At 35.7% G+C, this 23,728-nt stretch overlaps 1 protein-coding gene across 1 annotated transcript in view; it reads right to left on the reverse strand.

Annotated features, from left to right (window-relative positions):
- The window catches only part of LOC126815015 (GTPase-activating Rap/Ran-GAP domain-like protein 3), an 82,371-nt gene that overhangs the window by 17,154 nt on the left and 41,489 nt on the right, over window positions 1-23,728 (reverse strand). Inside the window, exons 3-15 of the mRNA XM_056103094.1 lie at window positions 17,945-18,040; window positions 17,056-17,140; window positions 11,873-11,991; window positions 10,407-10,471; window positions 9,799-9,889; window positions 7,956-8,031; window positions 6,739-6,837; window positions 5,872-5,975; window positions 4,086-4,197; window positions 3,338-3,383; window positions 2,644-2,750; window positions 1,455-1,561; window positions 518-622 (exon numbers count right to left, since the gene is read on the reverse strand). Coding sequence (XP_055959069.1) covers window positions 518-622; window positions 1,455-1,561; window positions 2,644-2,750; window positions 3,338-3,383; window positions 4,086-4,197; window positions 5,872-5,975; window positions 6,739-6,837; window positions 7,956-8,031; window positions 9,799-9,889; window positions 10,407-10,471; window positions 11,873-11,991; window positions 17,056-17,140; window positions 17,945-18,040 — 1,212 coding nt within the window. The remainder of the gene's footprint in view (window positions 1-517; window positions 623-1,454; window positions 1,562-2,643; window positions 2,751-3,337; window positions 3,384-4,085; window positions 4,198-5,871; window positions 5,976-6,738; window positions 6,838-7,955; window positions 8,032-9,798; window positions 9,890-10,406; window positions 10,472-11,872; window positions 11,992-17,055; window positions 17,141-17,944; window positions 18,041-23,728) is intronic.

Below are 23,728 nucleotides of genomic sequence, written 5' to 3' on the forward strand. Positions count from 1 at the left end.
ATATTTATAGATATATAGACTACTTTAGCTTTAATGTCTAAAAATACAAATTTATAGATATATCGACTACATTAGTTTTTACGTCTAAAAAACATATTTATAGATATGTAGACTACTTTAGTTTTATTGTCTAAAAACATATTTATAGATACATGTAAACTACTTTAGATTTAGTATTTTCGCGCTATATAAATAGAGGATTATTATTATATATAGACTACTTTAGTTTCAACATCTAAAAAACATACATTTATAGATCTATAGGCTACTTTAATCTTAAAAGATATATTTTTAGATATATATACTACTTTAAATAAATGAGAGACATGATATTTATTTTTAAGTTGAAAATAATACTGTTGATTTAATTTGTTTTGCAAGATGGGTTCATTCTACAATTTTATTAATATCTGTTGATCGAATTAAACTGGCCATTCTTCAACAGTTTACGTCAGAGTCAGACTCGTTTTATTCCAGAAAAGATCAAGTTTAAAATAAAGAGAAGCATTATAATTACCTGTCCAACTCTAACAAATTCAGTTCTTCTGACCTCTTCTTTACGTCTAGAGCCATGTGAATCCTGAATGACGTCACTAAATGCTCGGCGATATAACACATTATTCTGTAAATGAGAATTTCAAATTATTTATAGTAAACAAATGTTATATATCTCATCTAGTTCACCTGTTCTATTTATAATAAACAAATGTTATATCTCATCTTGTTCAACCATTTATTTATAGTAAACAAATGTTATCTTTCATCTAGTTCACTCGTTCTATATATAATAAACAAATGTGTTAAATCCCATCTGGATCATCCATTCTATTTATAGTAAACACATGTTAAATCCCATCTAGTTCACCTATTCTATTTAAAGTAAACAATGTGTTAATCCCATCTGATTTACCCGTTCTATTTAAAGTAAACAAATGTATTAAATCCCATCTGGTTCAACCCGTTCTATGTATATAAAAAACAAATGTGCTAAATCCCATCTGATTCACCAGTTCTATTTGTATTAAACACATATCTTAAATCCCATTTAGTTCACACATTCTATATACAGTAAACAAATATGTTAAATCCCATCTTGTTACGGCAATATTTTTGAGCAAGGTAATTTAACCTCATGTATGAATGTATTACTTGTGTGTTCATGTGTTGTCTATGTAATATGTATTATTAAATGTACTACTTGTGTGTTCATGTATGGGTTGTATTAATATGTATGTATTATTAAATGTATGACTTATGTGTTCATGCATGTGTTGTCTATGTAATATGTATTATTAAATATATGACTTATGTGTTTATGTATGTGTTGTCTATATGTATTATTAAATGTATATAACTACATCTAAGTGTATATATATATATATATACATGTATGTATGCATGCTGTCCTTAATGGACATTTTGATGCAATAAACATCTTATCTTATCTTATTTACCTCTGCCATATATTCTTGATATAAAGATCGTATTAACATCTCTAACGTTCGTTCTCTCTTCTGGGCAAATAAAGGATTATTTACCACAGCCTTCTCACCATTTATAACTAAAAAAAACAAAAAAAAACATATGAAGTTTCATTAAAATTCTGATTTTCATCGGAATCCTACTTGACGCCAAATTAGACACCTCGCTTTGAATCTAGAACAGAATTTCTGTTGATTAATATGTTCTAAATAATTGATAGCCAAAATAATGGTCTTTGAATATTAAATTGTCTGCAAATATATTTTTCCCCTGCTTTTTGCCAATATTGGACGAAACACACAAATCAATGTGGATCTAAATCTGTCTTCATACTTACAAGACTGGAATTCGTGTAGCAGACGAAATGGAGTATTCAATTGGCAAGGTTACAATAAATAATATATAGAGAAACTATGCGAGTTAGGAAAAAGCTGGGGTAGTGACCGCTAATATAGCTGAGGGAAAGTTACTGTGGGGGGCACAAAAACCCAATATTTATATTGCTAGAGGGTGTGGGGTATGTAGGATGGTATATCCCCCCCATCCCCTCCCCCCAACAACAATTAATCAATATATTTTGGACTAAAGTCGATTTTTAGCATTTCTAAATATAGTATATGTTTGACACTAGTTGACCAACATAAGTTGACCAAGTGCTTTCACATCTGTAGTCATTTCAGAAAAGATATATGGCAATTGATTTGAGTCGAAAGCTACATTGATTTCTTTTCCATTTGAAACGTGACTCAATAAAGCTAAATCTCGAAACCCATAACGCAATGACACAAAGCGCATCATTGCAACCCTTTCACTTTGCCGCTGCATTAAGCTTTGGACAACTACATCAATTTTTCCATTGAGAGGGGGGCACAATCACTATAAACTCATGACTAACTGCTGCTCTAACCGTTGGACAACTGATTTTTTCCGTTTCAGATGGGGAGCAATAATTTAAAGGGGCACAAACACTCTAAACTCACAACCGAAAAAAAGTCATTGCACCCCCTTCACTTAACCCCTGCCCTAACCATTGGATCAGTATCTCATTTATTTCCCAGTACTAAAAACAACCCGTCTTCATTAGTTCGGAGCAGAACAGTAGGAAGCTAAACTCAATTTCATTTCATAACAATGTGAACAGAACAAAAAGCCCTGACTTACGTTTAACAAGTAAAAAATCTCTGAATTCCTGATGGTCTGTAAAAACCGCAGGAGAGGGTAATGGCGGACCAAATAAAGGTGTTGACTCTTCGGAAAATACATAGAATCTACAAATATAAAAAAATAAGAATTGGACGATGATTTGCCAGAAAAGAATTGGATGATTTGCCAGAAAAGAATTGGATGATTTGCCAGAAAAGTTATATTTGTGAGAGAGAGAGAGAGAGAGAGAGAGAGAGACACACACACACACACAAACTAGGTAATTTCGGGACTAACACATGTTTCAATTTTATTTCAATAATTCACTTGCACGTAGGGGTCTTTAGCAGTGGGCCGAAACCAGAGGACCTAGAGAAAACCCATGAGGTTGGACAGGCGACCCTACTCCTTGTCGCGTACAACCGGGGAATAGAAACCCCGCCAGTTGACTCAATGACAGACCGTATAATACAGCGCAGCGCGCACGTGCTAACCATTCGGTCCTCCAACCCCCCCCAGACCCTTGTAGACTATCCAATTTGAGTATTCGCAAATGAACTGCATAGGGGGAGTTCTTGAGCTTTTTTGTTATTTGGCAAGACAAAATACTCATTGAACAGTTTTGAGTGTTTAAATAGCCGAATGTGCTATCTGTGCAGGCTTCGCTATATTTCAAAAGACCAGAAGTAGAGAATGAGTTTTATTTTCTTACCTATATGAATCGTTGTGTCTATGGTAGGTAACTACAGCAAATATATCTATTTTAACGTTAAGGTTGAATTTAATTATATCGTAAGGTTTTAATAATAATAATAATAATCCTCCATTTATATAGTGCAAAAATACTAAAATTGAAGTTTCTATTGTGCTTCGTCACTCAAGGGAAACTTAATCTTCATGAAAATCATTTTTAAATGTCCTTCATTCTTAATATTTTTGCCATAAATGAGAATGTTCTGCCTTGATGCACCTTTAATCGTCATTCGGCATGGTAATAAAATCAAAATTTTGTATAGTTACCAATTTCTTGTACTATTGAACTGCGTCACAAGTGTTAATTATCACCAACCCCCTTGGGTCTACACACAGTGAATCTCAACCAGTGTGCCACAAGATTTTTTCTAAGTGTGCCGCAAAATTTTGAATGGCACACTCAGAAAATCTCTCACTAAAGAAGCCAGCTATTTGATGAAATTCGAAACACTGCAATAAAGTAAGTTCATAGCTGTGTTTGTCTTTATTTAGTTTGAGTCATTCTATGTTTCTATGACTAGTCTGTCTCTACAGTTGTATGCTGTCTGACTTACCATGTTTTTATTTTGCAAAATTCAAAATATTTTTCATATATATTTAGCCAGGTGTGCTGCTACTGTTTCATGTGTTCCAAAGAGTGCCGATTGGCAAACAAATTTTGAGAACCACTTGAGTCTACCCAGTGAATCTTATTGTATAAAGGATACGGGTAAATCTTGTTTTCATCATGGCTGGTTTAAATGTTGGCATTTTGTCGCTATCACAATCAACAAACACAATGTTTACAATATCATTACCTATATGTCTTTTTCTCTCCACCTGAAAAAACAAAATAGTCAATTATATATTACATAGAAATCTAAATAGTGAAAACAATCTATTGTAAATAGCCAAACAGTAAAAACCAACACAAAATATCTAAATGATGTCAACCAAAGCCAAACAATTAAAATCATCACTAAATAATATGTAATAAATCTGGGAACCACGGTGGCTAAGTGGGTAAGATGCTGGCTCGCGAGCCTGGAGGTCGGGTGTTCGATCCCTACATTGGTCGACAAAGTTCATCAGGATTTTCCGACATGGTATCCCCTTGTTAGTGGTGCAGGACGAGAGGGGCTAACAAGGACAGATGTCTTAGTCATTTGGATGGGATGAAAAACTGAGGTCCCCTGTATACATTGGCATGCATGTAAATGATCAAGGCAAAATTTCCCTCATAGCACACTGTATGGTGTATGCCCGTCTTCATTAGCCCAGTTGGAGCAGGAAAGCAGCACACTAAACCCCATTTCATTTCATTTGTAATGAATGTGTCAATCTGAAAATTAGTTGTGTATAATATAAGGAAATATTGTTTGAGAGAGAGAGAGAGAAATGGGGATTAACGTCCACTCGACACAAACTAGGTCATTTCGGAACTAACATATGGTTTAATTTTATTTCAATAATTCGCTTGCACTTAGGGGTCTTTAGCAGTGGGAGGAAACCGGAGGACCCAGAGAAAACCCACGAGGTTGGGCAGGCGACCCTACTCCTTGTCACATACAACCGGGGATTCGAAACCACGCCAGTCGACTCAATGACAGACTTTATGATACAGCGCGCGCACGCTAACCATTCAGCCATCCACCCCCCCCCCCAATATTGTTTGATCAAGACATCATCCATTATATTTTTAGGTAAAAACAATCTGATTAAAACAATAGTCCTATTTCGTTTCGTTTTATATATTTCAAAAATTTGTTTTATTTGTCTTTACTACATTAGGATCTGCAAGAGTTGTTATATAACCTGTGTTCTGGTCGATGTGAGGGATCAGCCAATGAAACGGTCTGTTACGCCGGGTGCTTGGCGTGCAATGCATGGAACTGTGGGTAAACCACTAGAAACGTCAACGCTGATTGATTAATCAATGTTTGACGTCATAGGGTACAACCTCTGATGCGACCTTTCACTACAACCAGTCAGATCTTCATGTAGTGTTCTGCTCTGAATGTGTGCTATGAGGGGAAATTTTGCCTGGGCAGTGGCACTATGGTCTACTCTTATATCCAATTCCAACTACCGAGGAATCTTTTACGTGCACGCCAATGTTTACATGGGACCTCATTTTTTTGTCCCATCCGAACGACTAGACAACTGTCCTTGTAAGCCCTCCGTTTTGCATCACTGGGCTGCTGCGATCATACAGCGACCAGAAAATGCACATGGTCGCAAAAAAATGTCCCAAAAAATAAAAAACTTGAAAAAAGTAGCGTTCTTAAAGCTTTCCAGGTTGAGCAGAACATGCTCAAACCAAACGCTGTGACTCGGCGACCATGGAGGCCACAGTATGATATCTGGCGTTTCCACCACACTTATGGTGATCTTGACAAGCTCTACGACCATTTTCTGTCACCGTAGTGTCGCAGTAAGGACGCCACCCCAGTTTAACATGGGTATTATACATTTAGGGGATATTTTCGTTAATAAATCAAAAATATGGCCTACCTGTTGTTTATTATTTGGTGTGTAAGGCAACATGGTTGAGACGTGAAATAATATTTCATGGCCTTCATATACCGTATATATAGTTTCTTCACCAGTAGTATTCGCTAAAATACACAAATAATGTTCACAGATTACAATTTTAACAAGGATTAATGAGTGATTCCATTAAGTTTTATGTGTTACAGTAAATAAATAAAATACAAGAAAGAGTGAGATAGAGAGAAATGGTGTTTAACGTCAACTCAACACAAACTAGGTCATTTCAGGACCAATATATGGTTCAAATCTATATCAATAATTCACTTGCACGTAGGGGTGTTTAGCAGCGGGAGGAAACTGGAGGACCCTGAGAAACCCACGGGATATGACAGGCGAGAGAGATCACTATCCCTCTATTTATAAAAGGGAGAAAGAGATGCATGACCAACATAAGGTTCAATTTTATTTCAATAATTCATTTGCGTGTAGGGGTCTTTAGCAGCGGGAGGAAACTGGAGGACCCGGAGAAACCCACGAGATAGGACAGGTGACCCTACTCCATGTACAACTGGGCAATCGAAACCACACCATTTGACTCAATGACAGACCTTCCATGCATAGTATAAAGAAACTGTTTTCAAGTAATATCTTTATGGATAAAACTCTAGTAAGAGTAGGTGTATGGATAAAACTCTAGAAAGAGTAGATTAATTATTGTGAAATGGATAAAACTCTAGAAAGAGTAGGTGAATTATAGTGGAATGGATAAAACTCTAGAAAGAGTAGGTGAATTATAGTGGAATGGATAAAAATACTTATACAAATTATACATATATGTGGTTGACAAATATACAATAAATATACAAAAAGCAAATTAGAAATACTTACATTTAATATCAAGACCACCTTTAAATTTATCCCAGCCTTTCAATTTGATACGATCACCAAGAAAACTAAGAAACTTATCAAATTCTTCTGTTCCTTTTTCTGTAAATAAACAATTAATGATGCAATAAAAAGGTTCTATGTCCTTTTCCTTGTTCAAGTTCAAGCACACTTTTGTCTAAAATCAAATTACCATCTTAGATAAACTTTGTTTATTTGAAAACAGAATTAACAGCCAAGCTATTGTACAGATTTGTTATCAAATTAATAGAAAATAGATGTCATATAAAGATTCATTGACTGAGAAGCCAGAATTTATGTATCAAAAGAAAGTCAAGAATTATTATTACAATTAACAATTACACTAATTCAAAACAATATTAATCATAATATGAGAGAGAGAGAGAGAGAGAGTTTAAGTCCATTCAACACAAACTAGGTCATTTTGGGACTAAAATATAATTAAAAGTATATGTGCACTACAATCGTAACCTAACATTTTTTGCAAAACAGGGCCCAGAATACAGATCCTTGTGGAACCCCAGCATTACATAACAACCATATTGACTTGATTAACAACAATTTACTTTTTCTCTATGTATATTAGATTTGTTAATGTCAGGGATCTCTATGTGTAGTTACATAAATCTTGTTCTTTAATTTCTAATCAGTGTGTGTGCATGTCTGTTCACCTTACATTAATTCCCCAAAAGTTCACCAAGTAACAATTTAAGCTCTGTAACACCTTAATCGATCAGGATAATTGTCTCTTTATTGCAGTAGGCCAGACGAAAAAGGCGAGTTATTATTGTGATTGATTACTTAGGTCTGGATTAACATTACATTTATCAGTTTTTAGACACCAGGAAATTAGTTAATGCACTCTTTATGTAACAGGAAATGGGGGAGTAGATATTAATATTATCTAAGGGATTAAATAATATATTACTTCCTATTCAATATTTTATTAATCTAAAGACTTCTTTACCTAGTGGCACTAAATCCATAGAAATGCCATTCCGTTTAGAAACCTATTTGCAAAGCAAATTGGCTACAGCTTTCTTTCAAAATATCCTTGATGTGGCCCTGATAATTGAGCTATAGTAAATTCTGATATTTAAACAAGAGGAGAAATGGCATCCACTCATCATAAACCAGGTCATTATGGGTCTAAGATGTGATACAATCTTGTAAAAAAATTAAAAATCCAAAAAGATTACCGTTGCTGTAAAACTCATCATCAGAAGTTTGTCCTTCTTTGGCAAAAATAACTCCAAATTTAAAATTAACAGAACCCTGAAAAAAAGAGTTAAATATAGCCTAAAATATAAATACCAAACTTCAAGAGGTTTAATGTCCACAAAGTTCACTCAACGCAAACAAAGTCATTTTGGGATTAACATACAATTCAAGTTCATTTCAATAATTTACTTGGACGTAGTAGGGGTTCTTAGCCGTGAGAGAGAGAGATAAATGGGGTTTAACGTCCACTCGACACAAACTAGGTCATTTCGGGACTAACATATGGTTTAATTTTATTTCAATAATTCGCTTGCGCATAGGTGTCTTTAGCAGTGGGAGGAAACCGGAGGACCCGGAGAAAACCCACAAGGTTGGACAGGCGATCCTACTCCTTGTCACGTACAACCGGGGATTCGACTCAATGACAGACTTTATGATACAGCGTGCGCACGCTAACCATTCAGCCATCCAATCCCCCCTTTAGCCGTGGGATAAAACCAGAGGACCCATAGAATACCCACCAAACAAAACAAAAATCTAGATTATTTACACCATCTAATAAATAATAATAATAATAATCAATTTTTATGGCGCTGAGTGCTCCAGGGTATTTCACTGATAAATCTCTGACCTATTTGGCACTATATATAAAGGTATAATTAGTTCAATAACCTGGTTTATAATATTTAAGATGGTGTGAGGTCCATTAACACTATAGCTACAAGATACGAAATGGTGCCTGTCGTCCCTGATTTCCCATAAGCATTGAAGAAATGGAAACTCTTTGGCACCATATGTGATTCTGTATCAGTTTTTAAATCTAAAGTGAAAACTGGGTTACTTAGTAACTGTCATTAACAATCCCGAAAGAGAACATTTTCTGGCATCTAGAGCGTTTCCCAGTAGATTGGCGCCTAGAGCTATATAAAAATCGTTATTACTTTTATTTTAAATTAATGGGTTTAATATCCTACTTTTCTATACCAACTTGGCTAATGAACACAGGCATGCATCACTATAACTCGGGTATCATTTAATCTTGTGTATCTAGCACTAATTTTTTTGACATTTAAAAATGTGTAAAAATCATTTCAAATCACCCCAAAATCATCTAATTTGTCCAGTTTAAAGCTGATTGATTAATTTTGATAACAAGTGTACAATTTACAAGTATTTAATTTCCTAACCACTGTTTAAAAATTAATCGTTATACATCAATAATCAATTGGGTTGTTTATTTCTTAACAGTGATTGAGAAATTAAACGCTTGTAAATTGGACACTCATTATCAAAATTGAATGGTCAGCTTTAAACTGGACACAAGTACAAATTTGATGATTTTGGGTGATTTTAAACGACTTTTACGAATTTCAAAACAAAGATTTTTGTCCCATCCTAACATTTAGACAATATTCCTTACCAGGCCCTTCATTCTAAACCACAAACAGACTTAAGAATTTACTCAACTTTCAACCACTGTTAATAAGAATTATCTTTGATCCAGAAACATAATACTCTGCATATAGTTTCTTATTGATGTATTTGATACATTAAAATAACAAACGTTTTATAAAGAGCTATATTTTAGTTAAAATAAGGCAAACAATTATTTTTAGTAAATTCTTAATTCAAGTCTGAGAATGCTTTGTGAACTCGGTGCAGGGATTGTGAGCCAGTGCTTTAATCACTGAGTCACTGTAGGTCTGTAAATATATAGAAAGAACTTGTCCCATTGAATAAAAATAATTATTGTGGACTGGTTTTATCTGTCTGTCCATTCAGGTTCAACAGAACTGAATTCGATTGGGTCGTATTACTTACCTCCTGTTCCTCTAAAACTAATAATTCTTTCTGTATATCAGGATCAAATATTTCTTTTGGTCCTCGTTCTAATTTTTCTATATCATAGTGACTAAAATCAAAATGTATATATTTATATATAAACATCAACACATATAACAAAGGGAGAGAGAGAATTGGGGTTTTAACATCCTCTCGACACAAACTAGGTCATTTCGGGACTAATACATAGTTCAATTTCATTTCAATACTTATAGGTTTATCAGAAATTATATAAAACTTAAAGGGCACCGGAAAGGCTTCAATTTTTTTAAAAAATAATGCAAGTAGTTATATTAACATATCCTTTCCATAAGTATAACAAGAACCCGAATGTCAACATGAGTAATTTCCGCCGTTCTCCGTGAGAACTTGTAATTTTCCGTCAATAAACAATCTGTGACGTCATTTTAGTCCTTCTCCTCAAAGAAATATAGACTAGAATATGAACAGAAGGACTAAAATTACGTCACAGCTTGTGTATTGGCAGAAAGTTATGACTACTCACAGAGAAGGGTGTCTTATTCACTTAGCCATCGTGGTTACAAAAAAAAGAACCAATAAATCCAGTAGTTGTGTTAATTACTTACCTTAGTATACCTTTTACTGTTTGAGGTTTATTTGGATTATAAGGCAAGGATATTTTCTTGGCGCCCTAAAATAGCAACATCATTAATGTGAACAATAAATAGCAGGCTTCGAAAATAAATTGTTTTTTTATTAATTTTCTCAGTACGTTTGTAATATATACACAGACTCAAAATATATTACATACTGCATATAGAAATATATTGGTTTAAATGAAGTCAGTCTAATTAATTAAAAAAAAAATAATTAAATTAATTAAATGAAAGAAAGAAAATTCTTATGCAGGTGCCAAGTCATAAATAATATTTCTATGTGAAAGATTAATAATCAGAGTTAATATTTAAATAACAGCAGTAGAGGACGACGTCAAGTCTAGTAAAGTGTGGTCTGAGTTAGCTGGAGACTAGTGATCAGATGACATCTGTACTGGGGGGGGGGGAGAGAGAGAAAAGGGGAGGAGAGAGAGAAGGGGGGGGGGGGGTAACGTTCACTCGACACAAACTAGGTCATTTAGGGACACATGGTTTTTAATTTTATTTCAATAATTTGCTTGCACGTAGGGGTCTTTAGCAGTGGGATGAAACAGGAGGACCCGGAGAAAACCCATGAGGTTGGACAGGCCTTATGATACTGCGCGCACATGCTACCCATTCGGCCATCCAACACCCCGTTAATAATTCAATAACAGCAATAGAAGATGACAACACTCGTAAAGTGTGGTCTGAGCCAGCTGAAGACTAATGATCAGAAGACATCTGTACTAGGATCTCAGCGATACACACAGTGTTCATATATAGAGAGAGAGAGAGAGAGAGAGAAATGGGGTTTAACATCCAATTGACACAAACTAGGTCATTTTGGGACTAACATATGTTTTTAATTTTATTTCAATAATTTGCTTGCGTGAAGGACCCAGAGGAAACCGGAGGACCCAGAGAAAACCCATGAGGTTGGACAGGCGACCCCACTCCTTGTCACGTACAACCGGGGATTCGAAACCACGGCAGTTGACTCAATGACAGGCCTTATGATACAGCGCGCACATACTAACCATTCGGCCATCCAACCCCCCGTTAATAATTAAACAACAGCAGTAGGGGATGACAACAACAGTTATAAAGTGTGGTCTGAGACAGCTGGAGACTAATGATCGGAAGACATCTGTGTCCACAATTTAAAAACGTGATTTTTCGCACATTTAGGAGCCAGAAATATCAAAAGGAACCTATTTCTTTGGGAGATAGACATATATTTCAAGTTTAGTAAAAATCGGATAAAAATTGTGCCCTGTAGAGTGTTCACAAACAAATGTTTGATGTCCGAACATGTGGAAGTCCGGACGGACAGGAGCGATGGCATAATACGTCCACATGAAAATGTGGGCACATAAAAATGGAACAAAATAAGGTCAAATGTCCTAATAAGGAAAGGAATTTATTTAAAATAGGAATTAATATGGTTGACTTACTGTTTTACGCCATAAAATAGCTCTGTATTGTTGAACATTGTGGTTATTAGCATCCGTGACGACAACTGATAATAAAAATGGTTCTTTTTCTACATCAACACCTACGTAATTCTGATGAACTGAAAAAATTATAATACAACAGAATATGAGTTTTTTGTTTATCAAATTAATGATTCAATTTAGATTTTTGTGTTAATAATAAAAGTTGGGATCCACAAAAGAAGTAATGGTTCTTTTTCCATATCATTACCTACATACTACTAATGAACTGATAAAACGTGAATAATATTATGGTTTATGATTTTGTTCTTTATCAAAATAATCATTCAATTTTGTTTTTTGTGTTAATATAAAAGTTGAGATACACAAAGAATGTTATGACTCGAAACACATCAAGTGCAACAGATGAAACGGCAAGATTTCCCAAAACATCCTGTGTAATAATGTAGAACAGAATAGATTTGAAATAGAGAGAGAGAAATGGGGTTTAACGTCCGCTCAACACAAACTAGGTCATTTCGGGACTAACACATGGTTCAATTTTATTTCAATAATTCCCATGTGCATAGAGGTCTTTAGCAGTGGGAGGAAACCGGAGGACCCAGAGAAAACCCACGAGGTTGGACAGACGACCCCACTCCTTGCCACGTACAACCGGGGAATCGAACGCCCGCCAGTTGACTCAATGATACAGCGTGCACATGCTAACCATTCGGCCATCCAACACCCCAACATTTCAAACAAATCTCATCCTTCAGGTAAAACAGCAAAAAGGCTTTGAATGGTGTGTAAAAGGTTACTTGTCTTGAGAGTAGTCTCCTCTCTTCTCTTCGCTAATAAACGTGTTGTTACCTTTAAACAAAGATCCTAAACACACCATGGGTAATAACTAATAAATACAAGCAAACAGTGAGGCCGATTTCCCCCACCGAAATCCAAAAATAAATAGATGACACATATTGAATAATTGTACATTAATATATCGTTTTCAAAAGTATTGAGCAATCAAACTGATTATCTATACTTAGTCTACTAAGCATAAAATGTTCACAATCAAACTCAATCAAGGTTTCGAAGTACCTGGTAGGTGAAACTATACACTGAGTTTCATCACTCTTCATCAGTTAGAATCAAAGTTATCTTGTCCCAAAGCATCGACTAATGAAATTGCTTACCTCTGCTTAGCTTTAGTGGGAAATGCTCATCTTCAAACCCAGTCAAGACATTCAAATAATGAACATCTATATCAAGTTTAAACATTCCTCCTCAATTAAAAGCAGAGTTGTTACGTTCCAGACTACTTAGCCTGAGCAGAATATGCTCATTATTGAACTTAGTCAAGGTATTGATGTAATGAAACTATACACCAAGTTTCATCACTCTCACTTAATTAGAACTAAAGTTATCGTGTCCCAAAGCATCAACAAATAAAATTGCTTATCTCTGCTTACCCTAAGCAGAAAATGCTCATCTTCAAACCCCACCTAATAAACACCTACGTTCTAGCACAATTATGGTGTCCCAAAAAGTGGGACGGACAGACGAACAGCTAGATGGACGGACATACCGATTTTAATAGTCCCCTGCTTTCTTCGAAAGGCGGGGGACAACAAAAGGAAAGCTGGGACTCAATAAGCTATATTGCCAAGGAAAGGTCAGTCATTTTGACACATTCCCCTAGGTAATCTACACCTACTAATTTTACATTTATAGAATTTGAAAGCCTCCTTGGATCTTAATGTTTTGTACAGATAAAATACGTTTATTGGTTAAGTCCATGACTTCCTTACTTCCCCTTTCATTTTAATCCTACTGCAGTCAAAAATAAAATGCCCCAGGTATGACAGCTCTTGTTGCCAGAGACATGACAACACAAAAGGAGATTCTGATTGTTTTCCTTGTCAATAGAAATCCTATATCCATATGTTAAGTCTTTCTAAAAATAGAAATGTTCTTAATGACTCTCACGCAGATATGCCTATGGGTGAAACTGTGAATTATTATGCCATTTATAGTCCATGTAAAACAGAATTATCCTGGCATGACACTGGAATCAAATGGCTTCTAACAAAACACCAAAAAAGCAGATTGGCAAACTATTAAACATCGCAATACCGCATTTATTGTCCTGGCATGACACTGGAATCACCAAATGGCTTCAAACAACACCAAAAAAGCAGATTGGCTAACTATTAAACATAGCAATACCGCAATTTTTGTCAAATGCCACCATGTTCTTGAGCGAACCATCTTTTAATTTAAGGTATTTGTTTTTCAGTCTAAGTGCCAAACACTTTGACAGATATAGCATCAGTTTGCTTTCATCTTTATAGAATTAAAACGTTTTTAGTGCAAAAATTGACAAGTATACTTAACTTTTTGATTACATCCTTTTTGAATTTTGTTTTGTTTTGCTCAGATGTTCTGTGTGTGTCTCATCTCTTTGGTCTTTTCAAAGAAACAATACCTATTTTTTTGCCAAATAGTGCAGTTTGTTCTTGTTAAAAGGTTTCAACATTTCTGTCACAAACCCCTTCAGAGACGACTTTTTGAAAAATCAAAACAGGAAACAAAAACTTTATTTTTATACCTCATTAAATTATGTGTTTTATGTCAGAGCTCGAAATAATAGTCAAGTGTAACAGAAGTAATTTATAAAGCTGATGGAGGAAGTCGGTCAAATGTTTTTTTTTCTCTTTTAGTCTATCTGTTGATCAATTAACGGTTTATTTTAAATTATTCTTTTATAGAAATGAAATGAAATGGGGTTTAACGTCCTACTGTTTTGCTCCAAACTGGGCTAATGAAGACGGGCATACACCATACAGTGTGCTATGAGGGAAATTTTGCCCGGACAGCGCCACTACAGCCTACTCTTATATCAAATTCCAATTGTCAAGGGATCTTTTACGTGCACGCCAATGAAAACACGGGACCTCAGGTTTTCATCCCATCTGAACGAATAGACAGCTGTCCTTTTCAGACCCTCCATCCTGCATCACTGACAAGGGAGAACCACACCAGAAAATCTGGATGAACTTTCTCGGCCAAAGCTGGGATAGAACTTTAAACTCGTTGAAAACATTGACTCGAAAATGAATAATTCACACATCAATTCAGTTCAGTATTTACAAAGATATGATGAAATGATAATTTGTCATCATTCGGCAATATATATGTATATCAGTGGATGGGAGGAGAATTTATAAAATTTAATTTTAAAAGCCTATCTGTCGAAGATCTCCACAGCCCTAGTTGAGCTTGGCAATGCAATTAAGTAATGTTCTGAATCTTCAATGTGGTTACAAAAAGTGTAGGAATTCTGTGTACAAAATATATAATATATGTTTATCACCAAAACGATTTACGAAACTGATTCAGAACATAGTTTTTTACGAAACTGATTCAGAACAGTTTTTACAGTTTCATGTCTGGGAGCTGTCATAATACATGTATTTGTTTACGGTTTTATAGGCACCTGTCTGCTGGTATATCAAGTATTAAATGACAGTTTTATAGGTGCCTATCTGTATATATCAAGTGTTGGATTTATTGTTTTATATTTTATACATTGTAATAAGTGTCACAAATTTCTCGAGAAAAGGACAACCTTTATGTTCATTGATTCTTGCTCTACCAAATATGTATATATATATAAATAGAAATGTTTCTCGATCGATCGATTATTCTCGGAAACACAAACATGTCTGATCTATAAAACAATAAAACATCTGGAAATGAAAAAAAGCTAGATTTTTTCTTGTAATGTTTGGAGAATTCAAACCCTTTCAATTGACATCTATTAGTTTAGGAAACCTCAATTTCAAGTAATTCTCAATTGACATCTAACAGGAAACCTCAATTTCAAATAATTCTTATCATCGATTGTTGGTTGACCCCGATCTTTGAGAACTGAACTCGCTGCTCTTCTGTCTTCTGCCAGTGAGAGAAAATCAAACGGAATGTAAAAGGTGACTTGTCGTCTGTCGTCTATCACTATAATTGTATCGACATCCCCGGATACTACATATTTCCAGTTAGAAGTTTGTCTGTACATTAGAATTGGTGACAAAAATGTTTATGTCTAGATCATGGCCTTGTGTATATATGCAGTCATTGTTTTTTAAGGCGAGCAATCGCTCTCAAGCGCCTGCTGCTCACCTGAATGTCGATCGAGGGGGAGGGAAAATTGAAAATCGCTCTCCTTTAAAAAGGCATTGGGGGTTTATTATCTTTTATGCAACCAGGAATAACCCCCTAACATGCAGTTATTGATCTTCAGAACCATTTCCCATACACATAACTAATCACTCTCCTTAATATCAGATCACTCTCCTTAATTTCTAAATCACTCTGCTTTTTGAAACTGGGAGAGTTTTTTTAGGGAAGCTATTTTTTAATTTGTTGATTAAGGAGAGCTTTTTTCAGCTCTCCTCTAAAATACAAACAACATCGACTGTATATAGTCCAAATAAATTAGTGATTTGAGCCGATGGCGAGTCCGTCTTCCATGTTGAAGATCGCGGGTTGGAATCCTGGCAGAAGACATACCTGTTCCGGCACCCCAAACAACTGATGCTTTAAAACAATAATTGCATTGTTTCTATCTCAATGTTACTGCTTCTCTACGAAAATTTGTCTCTGCTGTATTCTTGTTTATACTGTTTCTGCTTGGAATATTAGTTCTCCTACTGTGTGAGTGGGTCATTTATTACCAATTGCATCATTACACCTTACATGTATGTAAAGATTGTATGGAAACTAATCTAATGACAGTGCCGTTTAAAGATGCATTATGTAAGAGCTAAAACTGTCTATTGGAGGTCTTTCATGTGGCATAAAATTCTATATAAAGTATTAACTAGACATTTATTCACATGACAAGCCCATAATCAACTCTCTTGGGCATCGGATGGTCACAATTTTCAATGGATTGAAACATTATCACCATTTAATATTTTAATTCAAAATTAATTATCGTAGCAATGATACTTGACAATTGAGACTATATTGTGAAAACTTCAAAGACTGACAACTTCACTCAGAATAAAGTAATTTGACTGAAATTTTCAATGTATTCATTTTTCATTATCTATTTTTTAGGACCAACTCTTTATCTCAATCTTACATAATGTATCTTTAGGGATTTGTCAGATATATCTTTTTTTAAAAAAGAGACTTACGTTTTCCAAGAAAGTATTTAAAATACCACCGGGTCTGAAATTCTGGGTTTTCTAAATGGATTGGGCTGTTTAAGGGACTTGATAGCTGAAATATAAATTATAAATAAGTTATTGTGAGTGCCAATAATTAGTATAATTCTCTGTTGACAAGCTATATTTATAGCACGACTTTCATGAGTTAACAGGTTTAAACAACGAGACCGCAGGTCGAGATGTTAAACCTGTTAACAAATGAAACGTGCTATAAATGACTTGTAATATTGACACCTGCTCAACATGCTTGTTGTTATTGCACAGAAAACTTAACTAGTGTAAAACAGAAAAAGAGTGCAATAACATTGAACATGTCTAGTTATTGCACGGTTAAGCTCCACTCAATCTACTAGAGGGAAAACAATCTGCTTATTCAATGAAAAGAACAAAGGAAGATTTTCCGTCCATGTTACAACTATGTATACAACTCTACACGCCAATATTGAGATAGTGTGGCATCTATATGAATGCTATATTCTGTACATATTGTCGAATAAGTTTATAGCTACATGACAGAGGTTGAACGTAACCATGTTTGAAAATGGGGTTTTGTAAAATATGCTAGCTTCAAGGTATGTATATTGACCGATGGTTCAATTTTTGTATCAAGCGGTCATGACCGGCATATACAGCTGATGTGGAACCCATGGACTTGACTCTTTTTGTCACATTAATAAAAAAACAAACATTCTTGCATCGACAAACAAAATTTCAAAGCGTTTTTGTTCAGAACAACCTTGCTGAGAAAGGAGTAGGGGGTGGAACTCAAGACATTTAAGATATTGCTTACAACAATTTTGCTGAACTAAAAAATACAAATGACTATAAAAATAAAACTGAAAGTAGAGAAACTTACAGAAAGATATGTTTCTTCTCCATATTCTCTCTCTCCACTCTCAACTCTGAACCTTCCAGCATTTTGATGGCACCCTTCCGAGTCCACAGAGGTCAGCTGAAAAGAAAACAAGTTTTCATTAACGACACATCAATGAATCATGGTTCTTCCATGGTGGAATGGAATGGAATGGAATTGGAGGTTTGACATTTCATTAATGTAATATTTTGATCATTTTGAGTCTAATATACATTATTTTTAATTTCACTGGTGACAGGGGGTCATGTCTAAATATTAAGGCCACCTGCAGATTTCAAGGTTGCAAGATGTAAGTAGGGTTAGGCATGTTATAGTTGATTAGATTGTGGGTTAGAGTTAGGATTAGCGTTAGTTCTGTTTACATCTCATGACCTTGACAGAAATCTGCAGGTGGCCTTAATATTTAGACCTATCCAACATGCTATGCAAGGGAGATAATTGTTTTGGGACAGCTGCATATTTGCCTACTCTTCATCGAATTTCAACTGCCAAGGGGTCTTTTACATGCACGCCAAAGTGTAAACTGACACATGTAGACTGTGGTTTTCTGTCCCATTCCAATGTCTAGACAGTTTTATTGTCCTGAAGCCTCCTTCCTTGGCAGGTAATGGAGGGGGGGGGGGTCAATACAATAGGAAAAATATTATTACTCTGACCCTGCTATGTAAAGATAACAGATTCTAAGCAATTTTAGACTAAACTAAACTCCTGTCTCTTTTGTGGCAGTATTTTCATTATTTCTTTTCACCAAAGTGATATAATCTTAAGACATTTTTAAAAATCATTTTTTATCTGTCACAGAAATTAAACATACATTATGCAAGAGCTAAATCTGCATATTTAGGCCTGAAATGTTATCTAAATTATTAATTAGACATTAATTAACTTATCCAGACCATAATCAACTCTCAATGGCATTGCTAGCCTGCGATATGTACTGGATCAGGATCCGATCTGCTGCTCAATGCTCATTCATGATTAAATCAAGAAATGGATAACCAAGTCTAAGTTTTTTATTGCACCGACTTTAGTAATGATTATCGAGGCTTGGCCCAAAATTCAATCGCTAAATTCTCGGTTCACAGTGGATCAATTTAACTGAAATTTTTAGTAAATTCCCTTTACACTATCTAGTTTTTAATTATTATAAAGAGAACTGCCAGCTCTTTATCTTATCTCCCATAATGAATGTATCTTTAAAGCAAATTTCGATAAAGAAATGAAATGAAATGGTGTTAACCGTTATATTCTATTTTTCTACATCAACCAGTCTAATGAAGGTGGGTATATGCCATGCAGTGTTCTTGGGATGGAAAGTACACCCGGACATTGGTGCTACGGTCTATTCTTATTTTGAAATCCAACAGTCAGATGATTAGTCCCATGCTGCCAATGATCTAGATGCTCCCCCTTGCCAGGTCTTTCATCCTGACTGATGAGCGAGAGAGAGAGAGAGAGAAATGGGGTTTAACGTCCACTCGGCACCAACTAGGTCATTTCGGGACTAACATATGGTTTAATTTTATTTCAATAATTCGCTTGCGCGTAGGGGTCTTTTGCAGTGGGAGGAAACTGGAGGACCCGGAGAAAACCCACGAGATTGGACAGGCGACCCTACTCCTTGTCATGTACAACTGGGGATTCAAAACCATACCAGTTGACTCAATGACAGGCCGTATGATACAGCACGCACATGCTAACCATTCGGCCATCCAACCCCCCCGACTGATGAGCGAATAAAGAGTTTTTCACATAGAATTAACAACTTTTATTAACATATACTAGGAACATCTTCAAAAATTTAAAAGTTGTGTACCAAAACTGATCAAATTTTATACAAATATCCAATCGTTTAAAAATGTCACTGTTGAAGTAACTACATTGCGTCTTCCATTAGTGCTATGCTCTAACCTATATTTGGTATAGGTAAATGGAATTCCAGACCCCTAGTGCAAGAATGAAATGAACCATTAAGTAACAATAGGGCCAGTGCTTCGACTTTTCAACAAATCAATGACGCCATTACGATGGGATATATTCTCTGAAGCGGAAGAAACTCGTGTAACAAGCCTTTTTCTATTTACAGCTAGAACAAAACGTGAGGTTGAATTAACGTAGTATTGCAATATTCTCTCAAGCGTATGGATTTCCTTGGAATTACGTTGTGTGGTTAAATCTTATAAATAATTGCGGCGTATAGCATTACCAGGTCTTAAAATACAGCTCAAGCGTTTGATGCTTTATTGTTGAAGTCTGAAAGTAGTTTTTCATGCAGATTCTGCAATTGCTTTCTGTTATCTTTTAAAGATGCATCATGTTAGAACTAAAACTGCCTATAAATGCAGGTCTTTTTTTTGGTTTCAAATTTTAAATGTATGGTTAATGGTCGAGAGCGAGACATTACGTAATATATTGATACTGCATGAGGCGTTAGCAACTTAAACAACTTAAAATCAGACACTATCCCGCACGTGCTTTTCAATAAAATATGTCACACAAGTCCAATATTTCATCTAGTATAGATAATGTATGATTGGCAAGTTGCCCGTACATTATTGGAAATAATGGTATGCCAACATCAAAAGATGACGTCACATCTGTATTTTAAAAACTATTATTTAGACATTTATGCACATGACAAGTCTATAATTAATTAACTCTCTAGAGAATCGGATGGTTGAGATTCAAATAGATTAGAACACCTGCGAGAGTTGAAAAATTAAGGATGAAATGGATATAATTGACACTTAAGACTTGATTATCTAGTACCATTGCTATGATGAAATGAAATGAAATGGGGTTTAACGTCCTACTGTTCTGCTCCAAACTGGGCTAATGAAGACAGGCATACGCCATACAGTGTGCTATGAGGGAAATTTTGCCCGGACAGCAGCACTACTGCCTACTCTTATATCGAATTCCAACTGCCAAGGTTGTTCGTCCCATCCGAACGACTAGACAGCTGTCCTTGTCAGGCCCTCCGTCCTGCATCACTGACAAGGGGGAACCACGCCGGAAAATCTGGATGAACTTTCTCGGCCAATGCAGGGATCGAAAACACCCGACCTCCAGGCTAGTGAGCCAGCGTGTTACCCACTTAGCCATGTGATCCCCCCATTGCTATGATAATAAACGGTCATTAATTCACCCAGAATAATGTAATTTCAATTATATTTTCAATATCAATTTTTGGTCTAGTATGGCAAGAACGCCAGCCCCTTTAATGTATCTAAATCTTATATAAAACACCTTTAAAGATACGACAACAAAATCTGTTGGTTTCCTTTTCTTGAGAAAAGGGGTGGGGAGGGTATACGACAAAAATGGAGATACATTAATTTCTCGATGTACAACCTTTCAATTTAAAGGAAACTTCTATTCCATAATCTCAAGTAACACCTCTTCTTTGCAAAGACTGATTAAGGTTGTATGGGATTCTTCCTTAAAAATGATCACTAACAATCTGGCGTCTATAAACTGTGAAAAAAATATTCATTATCATTATGCCAGAAGGGGGGTTGGTTGGCTAAATGGTTAGCATATGCGCGTTGTATCATAAGGTCTGTCATTGAATCAGATAGCTTGGATACGAATCCCTGCTTGTACATGACAACAACTAGGGTCGCCTGTCCAACCTTGTGGGTTTTCGCCGGGTCCTCCGGTTTCAACCCACTGCTAAAGACCCCCACGCACAAGTGAATTATTGAAATAAAATTGAACCGTGTGTTAGTCCCGAAATGACTTAGTTTGTATCAAGTGGACGTTAAACCCCATTTCTCTCTGTTTGCCAGAAATTTATAAGTATTCAGAAACAACAATATAAGTCAATTTCTGCGGACCCTGGCTTCAGCCATCCCCCCTTACGCAGCCTCTGCTTCCTTTCTCACCCATACTAAATAACAGATCCCAATTTTTCATGAGGAACAATCGGTTTAACCATCACCAAGTAAAGAATTTTAAATCAAACTTCTTCATTGCGGCAAAAAAAACCCAGGCGACTCATGGGATTTAGAAGGTATTTAAAATCAATGAAACAAATAAAGCACACAATTCCCTGGTATATATTCCATTTCCTTGAATATTGATCAACAGTAATGGAAAAATACTTTAGGATGAACCAGCCAGCATCTCAAGTGTTGGTCCAAGACATTTCTCCAGATAGCTACAAGTATTGAGCACTCACAGTCGTTTTGTGAGTATGAATCCAGCTCACAATTATCCAAGTGCCCCTCAAGAATCAGGGCACCATTTCACTCACAGCAATTATTGTTCTAAACCATATCTCTTAGACAGTTATAACTAGTGAGGATTTGTGAAAACTGAGCTGGCTCGATACAAACCAGAAGGTACTGGGCAGTGTCTGAATTTAGACAAATGAAGCCCTATGTGCTAGTTAAGTTATGAGGTCCCTTCCTTGGGCCCTGAAGGACGTGGGCCCGGTATGCCTACACAGGTAGTTCGGCATACATGCTCAGAAAATTTAGTAGCTAAAATATTACATGTTACTTGGTCAAAATTTATTTTCAGCAAGTGTTAGGCAAATTTTTGAAATATCAGGGAAGATAGGGGACTCCCTGGATAACAGGGCCTGTACTTTAGCATTCTTAAGCACAATGATAAATCTGGCATTAGTCCTGCCAGGGCAAAATTCACTCTGAGTAAGCAGTGTGCATATGCTTGTCTTCATTGACCTACCAGTAGTCGGTACAGAAATATAAGACATTAAAGCACCATTTCATTTCTAAGCAGTGACAAGTGTTGTGCACAAGACATGATATGCATACTTTTTCTACAGAGAGAGAGAGAGAGAGAGAGAGAGAGAGAGAGAGATATGGTGTTTAACTCCACTCGACACAAACTAGGTCATTTCAGGACTAACATATGGGTCAGTTTTATTTCAATAATTCACTTGCACGTAGGGGTCTTTAGCAGTGGGAGGAAACCAGGCGACCCGGAGAAAACCCATGAGGTTGGACAGGCGACCCTACTCCTTGTCACATACAACTGGGGAATCGAAACCACGCAAGTTGACTCAATGACAGACCTTATCATACAGCGCGTACGTGCTAACCAATCGACCATCCAACCCTCCCCCACTTTCAAGTAAAGCTAGAAAATAATCATTTGAACTTCAAAACTTCAAAGTCTATCTTGTTATGTTTATTTGATATTTAGCTGTCTCCACACATCCGTCCCAGACATTTTTGTGAATTTAAAATTAAGATCAATAACTTCACTCTTGCGGTTCTTTTTGTTTATGTCATGTTCTGAAGGTGGTGATTGTCGGGTTATTTAAAATGTATGATATAGTGCTCAACTACCGACATGCATGACTCTGTCTTATTAATTATTCATTAAGTTTGAAATTGATTTTTGTATAGCTTTAAGAACAACACTGCATCAAAAATTTACAGAGGTCTGATCATTGGAATTAAAAATGTTACTGTCTGAGTCAGTAGCATTTATGCTTGAAATCACTTGAAGAATCCCAGCTTGCATGTGAGAATGAGTAGTGTCAACTTTCCAAACTCGTGGGTTTTCTCTGTGTCCTCCGGTTTCCTCCACTGCTAAAGACTCCTACACACAAGCAAATTATTGAAATAAAATTTGACCTTATGTTAGTCCCGAAAGTCTCTCTCTCTCTCTCTCTCTCTCTTTTTTAATATTTTGCCAGTTGCTCAATTTTTGATGTATTTTGTTTACTTCAGATTAGCAACATTCATGTTATACTTTTGTATATACTATTTTTAGAACATCAAATACTAC

This window comes from Patella vulgata, chromosome 1 (assembly GCF_932274485.2).
Source record: "Patella vulgata chromosome 1, xgPatVulg1.2, whole genome shotgun sequence".
NCBI lineage: Eukaryota > Metazoa > Mollusca > Gastropoda > Patellidae > Patella > Patella vulgata.